The sequence below is a fragment of the Salmo salar genome, chromosome 07, assembly GCF_965601325.2.
Source record: "Salmo salar chromosome 07, fSalSal1, whole genome shotgun sequence".
Taxonomy (NCBI): domain Eukaryota; kingdom Metazoa; phylum Chordata; class Actinopteri; order Salmoniformes; family Salmonidae; genus Salmo; species Salmo salar.
The window spans coordinates 40,355,701-40,373,150 of NC_138297.1; the positions used below are offsets into that span (position 1 = coordinate 40,355,701).

General features: G+C 44.1%; 1 protein-coding gene across 3 annotated transcripts in view; it reads right to left on the bottom strand.

The window, feature by feature from the left end:
* LOC106609114 (copine-8) overlaps positions 1-17,082 on the bottom strand; it is a 129,970-nt gene extending 112,888 nt beyond the window's left edge. For all 3 annotated transcript variants that reach the window (XM_014207548.3, XM_014207545.3, XM_082977607.1), the window contains exon 1: positions 16,863-17,082. In XM_014207548.3, coding sequence (XP_014063023.1) covers positions 16,863-16,966 — 104 coding nt within the window. In that variant the 5' untranslated portion in view covers positions 16,967-17,082. The remainder of the gene's footprint in view (positions 1-16,862) is intronic.
* Between the last annotated feature and the right edge of the window lie 368 nt (positions 17,083-17,450).

Consider the following 17,450-nt stretch of genomic DNA (forward strand, 5'->3'; position numbering starts at 1 on the left):
GTCTACCTCTTTCATAGCCCCCCCCCCCACACACACACACACACACACACACACACACACACACACACACACACACACACACACCACACACACACACACACACACACACACACACACACACACACACACACACACACACACAGAGAGAGAAAGAGAGCATCAGCAGCGCTGTGGCTTGTATATTCTCAGTGCCTCTCTCGGAGAGACCTGCCCTAATTTTTACTGACAAGCTGGGCTGGGTGAGCAAAGAGACTAGGCTGTGTGTACGCATGCGATCACCTTCACACACACACACATACACGCACTCACACACAACACACAATTAATATTTCAACCTGTGCTTGCCATGTTTTACATTACTAGGCAAATCCACTCTTATGTCAACATGCAAACGCAGTGGTGGTCATGAGAGCCATGCCACAGAAGTATAGCCCTTCCTCTGAGACACAGCTAGGCATTACCATTAACTATAAACACTGGCAGAGGCAGTTAATATGCTTATCTCTCTCTCCCTCCTTCTCTCCCTATCTCTCTCTTTCTTTTCACTCTGTTTCCCTGCCTCCCCCCTCTCTCAATCTCAGGTCTTACCACCATCTATCAATGTATTCCATCTTAGCTAGGCACAATAACACATTTACTGAAGTGTCATTGTTTCATTCATGGATTCTGTTGAGAAACCATTGTGATTGATTGAAGGTGATCTCTTGTCTGTCTGTCTGTCTGTTTCTCTCGCTAAGATTCTCTCTCTGACCTTTCCTCCAACTCTCTCTCCACTCTCTTCCCCTCCTCCTCCACCTCTCTACCCCTCGCTCCCTCTCTTACACTCCCGCTTCCCTTGCTCCACTGTGCCAGTCCTCCAGCAGAGAGGAGAGCCCAGTAGAGGAAAGGCTGTTAGGGCTGGCAGTATGGCAGCAGCATGGCAGGGCAGCAGGCCGACGGGAGCCAGGGGATCCCTAAGCAGTGCCGAGAAGAGCAGAGCGTTTGTCTGCCTCCCCAGGGTAGAGATGAGAGAGGGGACACCCAGAGGAATATTAACTACAAGAGAGATGTGACCAGGGTGGGGATTACTATATTAGGTCCATGAGAGTACCCCACTTACTGGTGTGTGTGTGTGTGTGTGTGTGTGTGTGTGTGGGTGGGTGTGGGTGTGTGTGTGTGTGTGTGTTAGCCATACCCTGTTTATCTCTCTCAAACCATCTCTTCTCTCCCTCATTCTTTCTATATGACTCAAGAGGAGGACATGACAGGTCCATGAAATTTTATTACGATGTGTTCGTAAATCATTACTGTATGTTGTTGACATCTGATGGCATGTTGTTGACATCTTTGTCATTTAAGTATATGGAAATTAGAGTACATGATCAAACACACACACGCGAAATGACTGATACACACACGCAAGACTACATATTTCTTAGCAGAGAGAGAGAAAGAGAGAGACACAGAGACACACAGGAACAGGTGTGGACATGGATACTTGCTTCTCCAGCAGTCTGTCAGCCTTGATATCACCATGGTGACAGTGACTGACAGAGTCAGGTTGTGAGGCCCAGCCCCTTAACTGCCTGTTTATAATATTCCAACAGTGAAAAGGCTGAGAAAAGAGAATCATGACCACCTGTGGCTGTCACTCAAACCTTCACCTGTCATTCAAAAAACTTTAGCCTGTGATTTATAGAGTAAAGATAGAGCTACTCAATTCTGGTGCAAAGAACCCATGTGATGTGCAGAGTTGTGTTCCAGCCAAGTGTTAACACACCTTCAACTAATCATACTATATTTAAACATATATAAAGTAACCAAGCATGCTAACATTAAATATTTAATCTTATAATTACATAGTAAATAAAAACGTAATTTCATGAAACCATACAAAAACCCATTCACAGTATAAATTTGATTGCCTGCTCAATACAAATAAAATGAAAAGTGCTTACAGTAGTGAAAGTAACTGGAGTTAAGTTGAGGGTCACACTCTTCCAAGAAGAAAGATCAGGGCCAAAAAAAGCAATATGTCACTGGGTGATTGAAGTGAGTTCAGTGTAGGCTGACTAGGCGCTTGGCGGGATGAAGAGAGGAGCTCTTTAGAGCAAGTGCTGTTGACTTATAATTATGGTTATTGATGTATTCAGGAATCTATTATATGAGCCTTGGTCAAAATAGTGCACTTTATAGGGAATATGGTGACATTTGGGACGCAGAATGTCTGACATACCGTATGCCAAATGCCTTAAATGTTAATCGTTAAGGTTCTGGTCATTGAAGAGAACATCCACCAGTATCTCCCACCATGTAGCGTTCACATGACCGTGGATGACTTTATTGGCAAGATGTGAGGCGTATTTAAATAAGTACAATGTATCAAAATAAACTACAAAACACTTGAATACAGTGCATTCGAAAAGGATTCAGACCCCTTGACTTCTTCCACATTTTGTTACGTTACAGCCTCAAATGTATAAAATAAATACAAATCCTCATCAATCTACACTCAATACCCCATAATGATTGTTTTGCAAATGTATTAAAGATAAAAAATAAAATAAACACCTTATTGACATACAGTAACAGTCAAAAGTTTGGACACACCTACTCATTCCAGGGTATATCTTTATTTTTACTATTTTCTACATTGTAGAATAATACTGAAGACATCAAAACTAACCCTTTTTTGGTTACAACATGATATGTGTTATTTTGTCACGTAAATGATTGGAGACAGGCGCAGGAATTTGTAATAGGGGGGTTTAATACTCCACCCAAAATACACAAAATGCCATGAAAAGGCATGGGGACGAAGTCCAAAACAAACATGTATCCATAAACACTGGGATGTAACCCAAACAGAAAAGTGAGGTAAAACCTCTAATAAATACACGGGACGAAACCCGCAATACACTACACGGGGCAAGAACCGTAACAACAATACACGGGACGAGACCCGTAATAACAAGTGCACAATACACGCAGCACGAAGACAAAATAACAAAGCACAGATACTCACAGACCAACGGACATGGTAACAAAATCCAACAAAACAATGGCGAACAGAGGGCACATACAGTTGAAGTCGGAAGTTCACAGACACTTAGGTTTGAGTCAATAAAACTCGTTTTTCAACCACTCCACACATTTCTTGTTAACAAACTATAGTTTTGGCAAGTCAGTTAGGACATCTACAAATTTTTCCAACAATTGTTTACAGACAGATTATTTCACTTATAATTCACTGTATCACAATTCCAGTGGGTCAGAAGTTTACATACACTAAGTTGTCTGTGCCTTTAAACAGCTTGGAAAATTCCAGAAAATGATGGCATGGCATTAGAAGCTTCTGATAGGCTAATTAACATCATTTGAGTCAAATAGAGGTGTACCTGTGGATGTATTTCAAGGTCCTACCTTCAAACTCAGTGCCTCTTTGCTTTACATCATGAGAAAATCTAAAGAAATCAGCCATGACCTCAGAAAAAAAATTGTAGACCTCCACATGTCTGATTCATCCTTGGGAGCAATTTCCAAACGCCTGAAGGTACCACGTTCATCTGTACAAACAATAGTAAGGATAAACACCATGGGACCATGCAGCCGTCATACCGCTCAGGAAGGAGACACGTTCTGTCTTCTAGAGATGAACGTACTTTGGTGCGAAAAGTGCAAATCAATCCCAGAACAACAGCAAAGGACCTTGTGAAGATGCTGGAGGAAAACGGTACAAAAGTATCTATATCCACAGTAAAACGAGTCCTATATCGACACAACCTGAAAGGCCGCTCAGCAAGGAAGAAGCCACTGCTCCAAAACTGTCATAAAAAAGCCAGACTATTGTTTGCAACTGCACATGGGGACAAAGATCGTACTTTTTGGAGAAATGTCCTCTGGTCTGATGAAACAAAAATAGAACTGTTTGGCCATAATGACCATCGTTATGTTTGGAGGAAAAAGGGGGACGCTTGCAAGCCGAAGAACACCATCCCAACCATGAAGCACAGGGGTGGCAGCATCATATTGTGGGGGTGCTTTGCTGCAGGAGGGACTGGGGCACTTCACAAAATAGATGGCATCATGAGGGTGGAAAATGATCTGGATATATTGAAGCAACATCTCAAGACATCAGTCAGGAAGTTGAAGCTTGGTCGCAAATGGGTCTTCCAAATGGACAATCACCCCAAGCATACTTCCAAAGTTGTGGCAAAATGGCTTAAGGACAACAAAGTCAAGGTATTGGCGTGGCCATCACAAAGCCCTGACCTCTGTTTTGCCTTGTTAGATGAATTCAGAGCTTGTGAAATTATACCTAGATCCAAGTTGGCTTAACTTGAAATAGAAATATTAGCTGGATACTCACTAGCACGTTGGCTTGTGCTTGAGAGATTGGTCTCATAAACAGTGCATTATGCATGGTTCTGGTAAATTCGTAACATAAAGAGCATTTTTATAGACAGACCTGAAAGCCAGATCAGTGTTTATTGAAAAGAAAAGCCAGTACAACTATTTTGATAAAATAATTACATTATTAGTGGGTATTTTGGTTGTGGAAGGCATATATATTCAGCCTAGGAATAATTTTACAATCTCTGAATTCATTAGATTATTGCTGACAGATTTAAATGTAGTGTATTTGACCTTTAATTGTACAACAAAGCTTAGATGTTTTTATATATATTTTTTAAATCGAGATATATATCGTGAATCGCCCATAAGTAAAAAAAAATATATAAAAAAACATTAAGATATGAGTTTTAGGCCATATCGCCCAGTCCTAATCCAGAGCATCCCAAACATGGTCAATAGGTGACATGTCTGGTGATTATACAGGCCATGAAAAAACTGGGACATTTTCAGCTTCCAGGAATTATGTACTGATCCTTGAGAAATGGGGCCGTGCATAAACATGCTGAAACATGAGGTGATGGCAGTGCATGACAATGGGCCTCAGGATCTCGTCACGCTATCTCATTCAAATCGCCATCGATAAAATGCAATTGTGTTCGTTGGCCGAAGCTTATGCCTGCCCATACCATAACCCCATCGCCAACACGGGGCACTCTGTTCACAACGTTGACATCAGCAAACCGCTCACCCACACAGTGCCATACTCGCCATCTGGCCGGTACAGTTGAAACCGGGATACATCCATGAAGAGTCCACTTCTCCAGCATGCCAGTTGCCATTGAAGGTGAGCATTTGCCCACTGAAGTCGGTTACGACACCAAACTGCAGTCAGGTCAAGACCCTTGTGAGTACGATGAGCTTCCCGAGATAATTTCTACACAAACTGTCAGAAACCCTTTGGTTGTGCAAACCCACAGTTTCATCAGCTGTCCGGTTGCTGGATATTGGTTGGTCTCAGATGATCCCACAAGTGAAGAAGCCGGATGTGGAGGTCCTGGGCTGGCATGGTTACACATGGTCTGCGGTTGTGAGGCCGGTCGGACGTACAGCCAAATTCTATTAAACAATGCTGGAGGGGGTTTATGGTAGAGAAATTAACATTCAATTCTCTGGCAACAGCTCTGGTGGACATTCCTGTAGTCAGCATGCCAATTGCACACTCCCTCAAAACTTGAGACATCTGTGGCATTGTGCTGTGTGAGACAACTGCATATTTTAAAGTGGCCTTTTATTGTCGCCAGCACAAGGTGCACTTGTGTAATGATCATGCTGTTTAATCAGCTTCTTGTTATGCCACACTTGTTAGGTCGATGGATTATGTTGGCAAAGTAGAAATGCTCACTAACAAGGATGTAAACAAATTTGTGCATAACATTTGAGAGAAATAAGCTTTTTGTGTCACACCCTGATCTGTTTCACCTGTCCTCGCCCTTACTCTTAGGATTGATGGGCGTCTACGGGAACGCAGGAGTGAGAGGTGGTCTGGTCTTGGGCACACTAGTTCATCCGCTGCTGCTCGTTCATCTCCGAAGGAATCCGGAAGTCCCCGAAGGCAGTATTTCCGAGAAGACCCGAAGCCCCCCCTGAGTTCCCTTGAGAATCATCGGTGACGGGTGAGTCAGATACACCGGAACCTATGCAACTGGGCAGAGCTAGATGAGAGTTTTACGGACGCTACCCTAGTTTCTGAATTAGGTATCCCCCCTCAACTCCTCTCTGTTCCCATGGACGCTAGAGCACTGGACGGCCGCTCCATTGGTAGAGTTACCCACAACACTGTTCCTGTTAATCTGCTGGTTTCAGGAAATCACAGTGAGGCTATACAGCTTCTCATCATTGAGTCCCCCTATGTTCCTGTTGTTTTGGGATTTTCTCGGCTCCAAAAACACAACCCCGTTATTAACTGGACCACGAGTTCAAACCTGGGTTGGAGTCCGTTCTGCCATTCTCATTGCCTCAAAGCAGCGCAGCCTTCCCCGAGACGGCCTTCTCAGAGCTTAAGTCAAGCCTTGGATTTCTCTGCCGTCCCCGCAGAGTACCATGACCTCCTGGAGGTCTTCAGTAAGGCACGGGCTACTTCTCTTCCCCCACATCATCCCTACAATTGTGCCATTGACTTCTCCCAGGCACCACACCGCCTTGTGGTCAGCTATATTCCCTATCCCTGAGACCAAGGCCATGGAGGAGTATATTGAGGATTCTCTCGCTACTGGAGGCATCCTTCCTTCTGCATCCCCTGCCGGCGCAGGGTTTTTCTTTGTGGAAAAGAAGGACAAGACCCTGCGTCCGTGCATTGACTACCGGGGCCTTAATGACATAACGATGAAGAATCGTTACCCCCTGCCATTCCTCTCCTCGGCTTTCGAACCTCTCCAGGGCGCTACCATCTTCTCCAAGCTGGACTTTTGGTATGCCTACCACCTGGTTTGGATACACAAAGGGGATGAGTGGAAGACAGCCTTCAACACTGCCAGTGGACATTATGAGTACCTGGTCATGCCGTTTGGTCACACTAACGTGTTTTTCCAGGGCCTGGTAAACGATGTGCTCCGGGATATGATAAATCGTTTCGTGTTCGTCTACCTCGACGACATCCTGGTTTTTTCCCGTTCTGCCCAAGAACACATCCTCCATGTTTGACATGACCTTCAGTGCCTCCTGGAGAACCAGTTATTTATGAAAGTGGAGAAATGTGAGTTCCACTGTTTTACCCTCTGACTTTGGAGTGGGGGTTATCCTGTCCCAGAGATCCATCCAGGACCAAAAGCTCCATCCCTGTGCCTTCCTGTCCCATTGTCTCAAGTCTGCAGAAAGAAACTATGACGTGGGTAACCGAGAACTGCAGAACATCCATTTTTGGTTTTGACCGACTACAAGAATTTGGAATATCTCCGCACAGCCAAGCGCCTTAACTTCAGGCAGGCCTGGTGGGCTCTGTTATTCACCAGGTTCAACTTCACCATTTCCTATCTCCCAGGGTCCAAGAATGTTAAACCTAATGCCCTCTCTCGCCTGTACAGTCCCGTTGCCACATCCTCTGACTCCGAGACCATCCTCCCTACCTCATGCCTTGTGCATTGGGCAGAGGGTATGGCTATCCACATGGGACCTGCCCCTTCGAGTGGAGTCCAGCAAACTTTCCCCCATTTCATTGGCCTTTTCCCCATCTCTAGAGACCTTAGTTCCACTGCTGTTCGTCTTTTGTCACCCCGTACCCTCCGTATTCACCCTACGTTCCATGTGTCTAGGATTAAGCCTGTGTCTCACAGCCCCTTGTTTTCTATTTCCAGGCCCACCCCTCCGCCCCGTGTCATCGATGGCCATCCGGCATACACGGTGAGAAGCCTCCTGAGTGTTCGACTACGGGGCAGGGGCTTCCAGTACCTGGTTGACTGGAAGGGTTATGGCCTGGAGGAGGGGTGCTGGGTCCCCGCTAGAGACATCCTGGACCAAGCCCTCATCGCCGACTTACACCGCCGGCACCCTGGTCAACCAGGTATGCGCCCAGATAGGACGCCAGGTGGCGCCCCTAGAGGGGGGGTACTGTCAAACCTGATCTGTTTCACCTGTCCTTGTGCTTGTCTCCACCCCCTCCAGGTGTCACCCATCTTCCCCATTATCCCCTGGGTATTTATACCTGTGTTTTCTGTCTGTCTGTGCCAGTTCGTCTTGTTTTGTCAAGTCAACAAGAATGTTACTCCGGGCTCCTGCTTTTTCCTCTTCTCTGTTTTTTGCTAGTCCTCCCGGTTTTGACCCTTGCCTGCCTTGACTCTGAACCTGCCTGCCTGACCATACTGCCTGCCCTGACCTCGAGCCTGCCTGCCACTCTGTACCTCCTGGACTCTGACCTTGTTATGATCTTTTGCCTTTCCACGACCATTCTCTTGCCTGCCCCATGGATACTAATAAATATGAGAGACTCAAACCATGTGCCTCTCGTGTCTGCATCTGGGTCTTGCAATGTGCCCTTATATTTTGTGCTTATGAAACATGGATACAACACTTTACCTGTTGTGTTTATATTTAAGTTCAGTATAATTTCTGATCATTTTTTGTTTTGTTTCTTCTCATTTTTGTTGTTAATTTCACATGGTTTGGCAAAGTAAACATTTGTTTCTCATGTCAATAAAGCCCATTTTAATTTAACTGAATTGAGAGAGAAAGAGGAAAAACAAATCCAATATGAGTCAAACTTTACCTTCTGTGGTTTAACAATGAGCATGGAAGCAAAGACACACTAAATCACATAACACACAGATTACTAGTGATGGGTGAAAAATAAATCGATACAGTTACATATCGCAATATTATTTTTATTTAAAAAAATTGTTACTGTAGGTTTTTAAATAGTGAGCCAGGCTAACATGTTTTCACCACTTTTATTTCCCTGACTAATCAAAACTCGTTTTCTCATGCATTTAGTTGTCACTCTGCAGCAGGCACATAGTGAGCAATATGTTTGGAACATCAAATCGCAATAAAATCACAGTATCGAATTGAAATACATATATAATCGTAACACATTCTATCGGCACCTAAGTATCGTGATAAAATTGTATTGTGAAGTCCCTGGCAATTCCAGGCAATACAGATTAAACACACTACATGCAAATTGCACACAATTCTGTGGACATTTTCTCCAGCCCTGTAGAAAATCACCTCAGAGCTCAGGGTAGTTGGAGCGGTCAATAGCCATTTCCTCTGTGTGTGGATCTTTACGAGGTGTGCTAGACTCCCCAAGCAGACCCAAACCCCATTACATGGCAGGACCCAGCCCACACACACACACACACACACACACACACACACACACACACACACACACACACACACACACACACACACACACACACACACACACACACACACACACACACACACACACACACACACACACACACACACACACACACACACACACACACTGGCCATTACCCAGGCTCAGAGACCATGTCTTCCAATTTCATTTTAGCTCCATATGTTTTCAGCCAAATTGCAAATCCCACTGATTGCTTTTCTCCTGTAAGGTCTTCCAAAATCCATTCAGCTCCCACAGTTCGAGCCAAATGTCCATTGATCATGGATCGGCAGTCTTTTGCCTGTCTTTCACTCTCTTTTCATCCTCCTCTCCTATGTGAGATACAATGGAGGTATCTTCCTGTCTTTCTCCGAGTCGTATTGAACCAGGCCACAGCATGGCCCGTCTCAGCTCAATCCATCCAGACACTTTTGTCACTTCTCCAATACAAGCCATTGGCTGATCTTTATGGATCCAAAAGGGCAATACAATCACTTCCAAGAGTCAGAGAGTGGAAAGCGCCAAAAATAGAGGAACTAGTTGAGTGTTGTTGGGTTTCTATCATAAAAAAGACAGATCTGGATCTATAAATTATAGGCTAATAGCCTGTCTCCAGCTCGGAAGTAGGATAGAACTAGTTCCTTTTCTGAAAGTATGTTGTAGATAAGAGTGAATCGTCTTTATTATCACTTGTGACTGTTGGGTTGGAGCCAATCAAATGTGTGTGTGTGTGCATGTGTGTCTGTGTGTGTTGTGCACATGTTTTATGCCTGCGAGCATACAGTGAGGGAAAAAGTATTTCATCCCCTGCTGATTTTGTACGTTTGCCCACTGACAAATGATCAGACTATAATTTTAATGGTAGGTTTATTTGAACAGTGAGAGACAGAATAACAACAAAAACATCCAGAAAAACGCATGTCAAAAATGTTATTAAATGATTTGCATTTTAATGGGGAAAATAAGTATTTGACCCCTCTGCAAAACATGACTTAGTACTTGGTGGCAAAACCCTTGTTGGCAATCACAGAGGTCAGACGTTTCTTGTAGTTGGCCACCAGGTTTGCACACATCTCAGGAGGGATTTTGTCCCACTCCTCTTTGCAGATCTTCTCCAAGTCATTAAGGTTTCAAGGCTGACGTTTGGCAACTCGAACCTTCAGCTCCCTCCACAGATTTTCTATGGGATTAAGGTCTGGAGACTGGCTAGGCCACTCCAGGACCTTAATGTCCTTCTTCTTGAGCCACTCCTTTGGTGCCTTGTGTTTTGGGTCATTGTCATGCTGGAATACCCATCCACGACCCATTTTCAATGCCCTGGCTGAGGGAAGAAGGTTCTCACCCAAGGTTTTACGGTACATGGCCCCGTCCATCGTCCCTTTGATGCGGTGAAGTTGTCCTGTCCCCTTAGCAGAAAAACACCCCCAAAGCATAATGTTTCCACCTCCATGTTTGACGGTGGGGATGGTGTTCTTGGGGTCATAAGCAGCATTCTTCCTCCTCCAAACATGGCGAGTTGAGTTGATGCCAAATAGCTCCATTTTGGTCTCATCTGACCACAACACTTTCACCCAGTTGTCCTCTGAATCATTCAGATGTTCATTGGCAAACTTCAGACGGGCATGTATATGTGCTTTCTTGAGCAGGGGGACCTTGCGGGCGCTGCAGGATTTCAGTCCTTCACAGCGTAGTGTGTTACCAATTGTTTTCTTGGTGACTATGGTCCCAGCTGCTCCCGCGTAGTTCTGGGCTGATTCCTCACCATTCTCATGATCATTGCAACTCCATGAGGTGAGATCTTGCATGGAGCCCCAGGCCGAGGGAGATTGACAGTTCTTTTGTATTTCTTCCATTTGCGAATAATCGCACCAACTGTTGTCACCTTACAAGCTGCTTGGCGATGGTCTTGTAGCCCATTCCAACCTTGTGTAGGTCTACAATCTTGTCCCTGACATCCTTGGAGAGCTCTTTGGTCTTGGCCATGGTGGAGAGTTTGGAATCTGATTGATTGACTGCTTCTGTGGACAGGTGTCTTTTATACAGGTAACAAACTGAGATTAGGAGCACTCCCTTTAAGAGTGTGCTCCTAATCTCAGCTCATTACCTGTATAAAAGACACCTGGGAGCCAGAAATCTTTCTGATTGAGAGGGGGTCAAATACTTATTTCCCTCATTAAAATGCAAATCAATTTATAACATTTTTGACATGCGTTTTTCTGGATTTGTTTGTTGTTATTCTGTCTCTCACTGTTGAAATAAACCTACCATTAAAATTATAGACTGATCATTTCTTTGTCAGTGGGCAAACGTACAAAATCAGCATGGGATCAAATACTTTTTTCCTTCACTGTACATGGTTATTGGATATTGGAATGTTCCGCCTGCCTTCGCCTGGTATGGACAAATCATTCATGTGATCCAGGTTCTAGTCTCCGACAGAGAAAGGGGACGTGTACATTCACACGACCCAGATTAATTCCATTTTTCTTATTTGATCTCTTATCTGTTATTTCTAGCCAGGGCTGCGTGTCAATATTCGACTACAGCTTCCTCTTGTTGCTTCCCTTTCCTTTATCCATGGTGATCTGTGAGTCCTGGTCAGGTCTAAAGTGAGTAACCTAGCTCGCACACTTTGCATCCTGGGGCGGCAGGTTAGAGCATTGGGCCAGTAACCGAAAGGTTGCTGGATCGAATCCCCGAGCTGACGAGGTAAAAATCTGTCGTTCTGCCCATGGAACAAGGCAGTTAACCCACTGTTCCCCGGTAGACCGTCATTGTAAATAAGAATTTGTTCTTATCTGACTTGCCTAGTTAAATTATTTTTTAAATCCTCCATTCTGGTCTCACCAATCCTGTCTTCTCAATTTGGCGCAAACAAATAAAGAAAAAGACAGGATGACACTTTAGAGTATTAAGATGCACCCTGAGCATTCAACCAATGGCATTGCCTTTGAGGCAGGATTTAAGTGAATTAGAGACAGTTCATAAAAACAATTTCATATGACCCTCCCCTTGTACTTGTAATGTTTACGACAACAAATAACAATAGCTGTAGAAACCCTGTGTTTATAAATGTTGATATCGACTTTGCCACTCCAGCATGCTTTTGTGGCACAGTCGATGCCAAGCAGGGCTAAGGGCCAGAAGGTGGAGGGTTCGCCGACCACCACGGACGAGCTCCCTGCCTGTTTCATTAGGCGTGCATTACGATCAGAGCCAAGGGGGAAATCAGATGTTAAACATTTTGATGCCATATTTATAATTATTTAAAACTGTATATGCAACACATTTTCCACCAACAGGTTTCTGTATCACACAATCGACAAACAAAGCATACCGACTTCGGGCGCTTCAATATCCTGGTTTGCGTTTTCAACGCCACAATAAATAGACTATGTCAATCTCGGCCAACAGAAAATATATCCCTCCCTATCTTGGGAGGCCTACCCGGTATCGAAGGCTTGCCGATAAAAGTATGTGCGTAAATACGTAGTGCACATAAAAATAACTTTAACAGTTAAATTCCCATGTATTGAATAAAAAATAAATGGGTTTCCATCACATTTTCAACTTTAGGCCTACTGATGGTTTTACCACACAAAAAAAATGTGTTTAGGTGTAGCGAATGTGCCCAGTCTGGTATTGGCACGTGCGCTCTAGCACACAGCTCGCAGATACAGTGTGGGTATAACCTACATGATGAGATTATTATGGACAAAAGCGCAATATCATTTTTATTTGTCAAACAGCAGCCAAGCATCGACGATCATGTCATCAGAATAAGACCATCGATATTTATTGAAAGGAGCATCAAGCTCATCACCTTGCACTTTCACCACCCTGTGAAGTTCATCATTATTTCATCTGTAGCCTAATCAATTGCATGCTTTCCCCTGATAGCTTGATAGTTGTTATCCGACATGTACTTTACTCACATAAAAAATGTTCATGTCAAGCCATTTTGAGGATGCTGGAATGATATTTTGGATGAACGTGCATATGCCTAAAGGAGACTTTTGAAGTAGCTTAATAAGATTAAAGCATTGTGACTGGGTTGTGTTTATGCCACATATAAAAGGAAACATACTTTAAAAGTTAAATGACAAATATTTAAACATTAGCTTTCCTGAATAAATGGGCCTGCCGGGAGCATATGTGGCATCATTACTATAGGACAACATGGGCGAATGATGAACCGCAACAGTCTGCGAATCACCAGTCTGCGCACATCACGTCCCCATCCCTGTCCCCCCGTCCCCGTCCCCTAGCTAATGAATATCTGACATCATCCAGGCCCCAAACTGGCCATCATCAATAACCCTGTGACTGTCACCAGGAAGAGTCCAAGGTGACCCACACCTAGAGCCATGTTTCCACTCTCACTTACTTTCCATTTACCCTTTCAAATGAAAGGCCATCATTCAGTTCCATAAACTAAGCAGACAGAAAGGGTACAGGAGGGCTGCCAAGCCATTACACACACAGAGAGAGAGAGAGTTTTGTTCCAACAGCCAGAGGAGAAATATTTGAACCGTTTGAAGTAACCCAACTGAAACTCAGACATTGGTTAAAATATGAATTTGTTCAGAAGGTGAAAGTGGGGTGAGGGAAGGTTTGCTTAGTTTTTCTGTCCAACGTCTAGCAATGAAGCCTTTTATCTACTTTCCCAGAGTCAGATGAACTTGTGGAAACCATTTGTATCTCTCTGTGTGCAGTTAGAAGGAAGTTGCCAACTAGAGTTAGCGCAATGACTGGCTTGCAAAACTAAGGGAGCACTGGCCCAGGAAGCTTTCCCTGACTCTCTGGATTAGATTTGTAGATTTATAATTAAACATGTTTATTTACATGTTGGTGTTTGGAGAACACACCGGGGGGGTTCTTATCCCTGAGGTTGTGCTGTGTGTCAGCCCAAAACAAACTTACTTCCTCAAACAACAGTCTTTTAGGGAGTAGGGGAGGGTAAGCATTGAGAAACAGTCAGGCATGGTCAACCTGAAATAAACTCAAGAAGAAACTACCACAAAACTTTTGGATTGATAGTAGTGGCTGTCATTAAGTCAGCCAATTGGTGACAGTTGTGTTGATAAGAGGAGAGGCAGTCTCACAGAGAACGAGATGGGGAGGGAGATCTGACATCTAAGGACGCTGTCAGAGTCAGTTACACACTGACAGGAAGAGAAAACCCAGGAGAGAGGGGGAAAGAGAGGGAGGAAGGGGAGAGAGGAAAGGGACAGGGAGAGGGGACAGACACATTGACAGGTATCCAGGAAAAAGAGAGGGAAAGAGAGGAACGAGCGAGAGACGACGAGCGAGAGGTGTGAGAAAAGGGGAGAAAGGGAGTGAGAGAAGGGGAGAAAGGGTACACAGCTGGGCCCAAACATGTCAAGGTACCCCTGGTCCCTGTGGAGCTCCTGGTGCCCCCCTGCCCTCCTCTTCAATCATTGAGGTAATGAGGCCTCCAGCTCTGACACCTGTGCTCCTATCACTGATTAGACACATCCCTGAACAAGCACTGAGAAAACCAGACACCACAGATTACCATAAACACAGCCAGACACCACACATGAGTAATGTTCCCCTAAACAACAGGGAACCACACACTAAACTACAGTACCACAGAGACAACCAGCCAGATACCACAAATCAGATTTATGTACCATGTACGGAAATAGCAAGATAATGCAATATCCGAACAACTCATGCATTCTAACTCAGAGAGAGGTAGAACCAATCACTGGATTGGGAATACAGTGCTAGTACAACAAAATAATTTATGAAACAGTTAGACCCGCTTTATTACACCAAGCCAAGGATCAATTTACCCAGGAGGATCCGAGGGGTACTGAGAAATCCAGCAGAGAAGAACACCTCATACATATCCACCAACTTATTCATATTAACTGAACTCTGGTCCACACAGGACTTTACTGTGTCATGAGGACAGTACATAGGCATACCCCAACCTAACCAGAGCAGAGCCATCCACCTACAGTAGCCTACCGTTCCCACATGTAAACATGACATCAGAGGACTGCAGGCAGGGATGGAAAAGATATAGTTATCTGTACTAACAGTCTGGGCCTCCATTGGAGCTTTGGGCAGAGAGAAGAAAGTAAGTCAGAATGAGAGAGAGCAAGAGAGAGAGAGAGAGAGAGAGAGAGAGAAAGAGAGGGACTCATCCCTTCGTCAGACACACAGTGTGTGTGTGTGTGTGTGTGTGTGTGTGTGTGTGTGTGTGTGTGTGTGTGTGTGTGTGTGTGTGTGTGTGTGTGTGTGTGTGGTGTGTGTGTGTGTGTGTGTTGTGATAGAGAGAGAGTGCGAGAGATCAGAGCCTTTCAGGCACGGACACACACACACCTGGCTGTGTTACCATGGTACCTCACCTCCTCTCTGGGTTGTAATGAGTGTGAAGGCATTCCCTACAGAACCCCTCTATGCCCAGCAGGCACTAGAGCGTGACTCAGTACCAGCATTTACCTAACAACCCTTATGTATATAGTGCCACAACCCTCCATCTCTACTTCAGAGGCTGACACATAAGGGGTAATATGTGACTTATTCCCTGGAGGTGATAGAAATAACACATTTTAATGGATTGATTCCCCTAGAGAAGTAGGCTACTGGTTCAGTATGGTATGGTCAAATATTGTGTAACTAGTTATTGTTTATTGTGTGTGGTTATTACGAAATGTATTTCCCTTTTACTCAATTGAGTCCATTTTGTGAAATCGAAGGGGAATTTCCTTGGGAAGTAGGCCAACACTTTGTTTCACTGTGACGTGTTATTGAGCGCTTACAAAGTCTCACTGTGTGTGTCGTCTTTCCTTCACTATCAGTTGATTAAATAATGAGTGACAGTCCAGTGACAACACTATGACTGCCATTCCAGTGAGGCCAGCATTCCCTCCTTTGATCTATTCTTAAGGGACTCCTTAAATACACAAGGTTTGGCAGGGACGGGGGGAGCCGTTAAGGAACAGGAAGCCACGGCTCCAGAGAGACGGGGTGGGTATAAACGGGCTAGTGATACACCCTCAACCCGCACATACACTAGTCTGACTGTCGCTGCACATAGGCTATGCTACATCAAATCACTAGCCTACTCCTGGCATATAGCTTACCTTTTGTAAAATGTCAATGTAAATCTATTTATGTTCCTCTGATCAGTTCGTGAGTGACAGCACACAACAAGCCACGAGTCAGAATAAAATAAGTGTCAAATTATTCGGTGAGAACAGCCTTCTAACATACGGCAGTATACCAAGATAGGGAATGTTGGCTATTGTTGATGATGCCTATTAAAGCCCGTTGGTGTCCATTGCCAGTCCTCTAATAGGCTGACTGCCAGGTTACTGCCTATTAAATACCTGATAGACTACAGTTCGAAAGTTAATTGTAAACTTACCACCCAAAACTAAAACAAAGTAACAACTTGAACACCTCACTCTTATCTAGATACAATGTAGCCTAAAATAATTAGAAACAGTGCCGTTGGTTGAACAACATTGACTTTTCAAAATGTTAGAACAACCAGAACTTGTTTGACAGTTGGCCAATTGGAATGGCAGATAAAACCCGGAATACTTGCCCATACCATATCCTTCTACCGTTAAAACAGTCATATCAACACCCGACAAATAAATGGGTTACACTGAAGCCATTATCTTACCTGCAAGACACTGTGATTTCAACTTTGGTGGCGGGGATAGAAGCATTGAGCGGGTCGAAATCTCCTATCGACGCCATGTTGACGAAGCTATTACAGTTGTTCATGATGAAAAATATTTTTGTCCAACCCCTTTTAGCAGCAACAATCGGACAAACTACACCTCCTTTAGCGAAACGAGAATGAATGCATGCGGACGGAACGAAGAGGAACGCTCGGAGCAGGCTACTAGCGGTGGGTTGATGTCACTTCAACAGTCAGCGTCACCTACTTGCGCTGCGAGAGGAATGTGCGCCTTAGACAAAATAATTCCACAGATGCCCATCAGATAAATAGTCTACAATCATAACAAACATTCATAAGATACCTACAGTAAGGACACTAGTCATCAAATAGGAGTTAGGCTCACACTGCCCATGTCATGACTTATAATAACATAGATGATTATAGAGCAAGTGTGTGTGTGTGTGTGTGTGTGTGTGTAATAGGTCTTAAAGTGTTCCAAATTATATTTTATTATTTGTTTTCCCATCATAATTTTCCTGACACCAGGAAAAGTAATTACAAAGAAAGTATGTGTTTACTATGTTT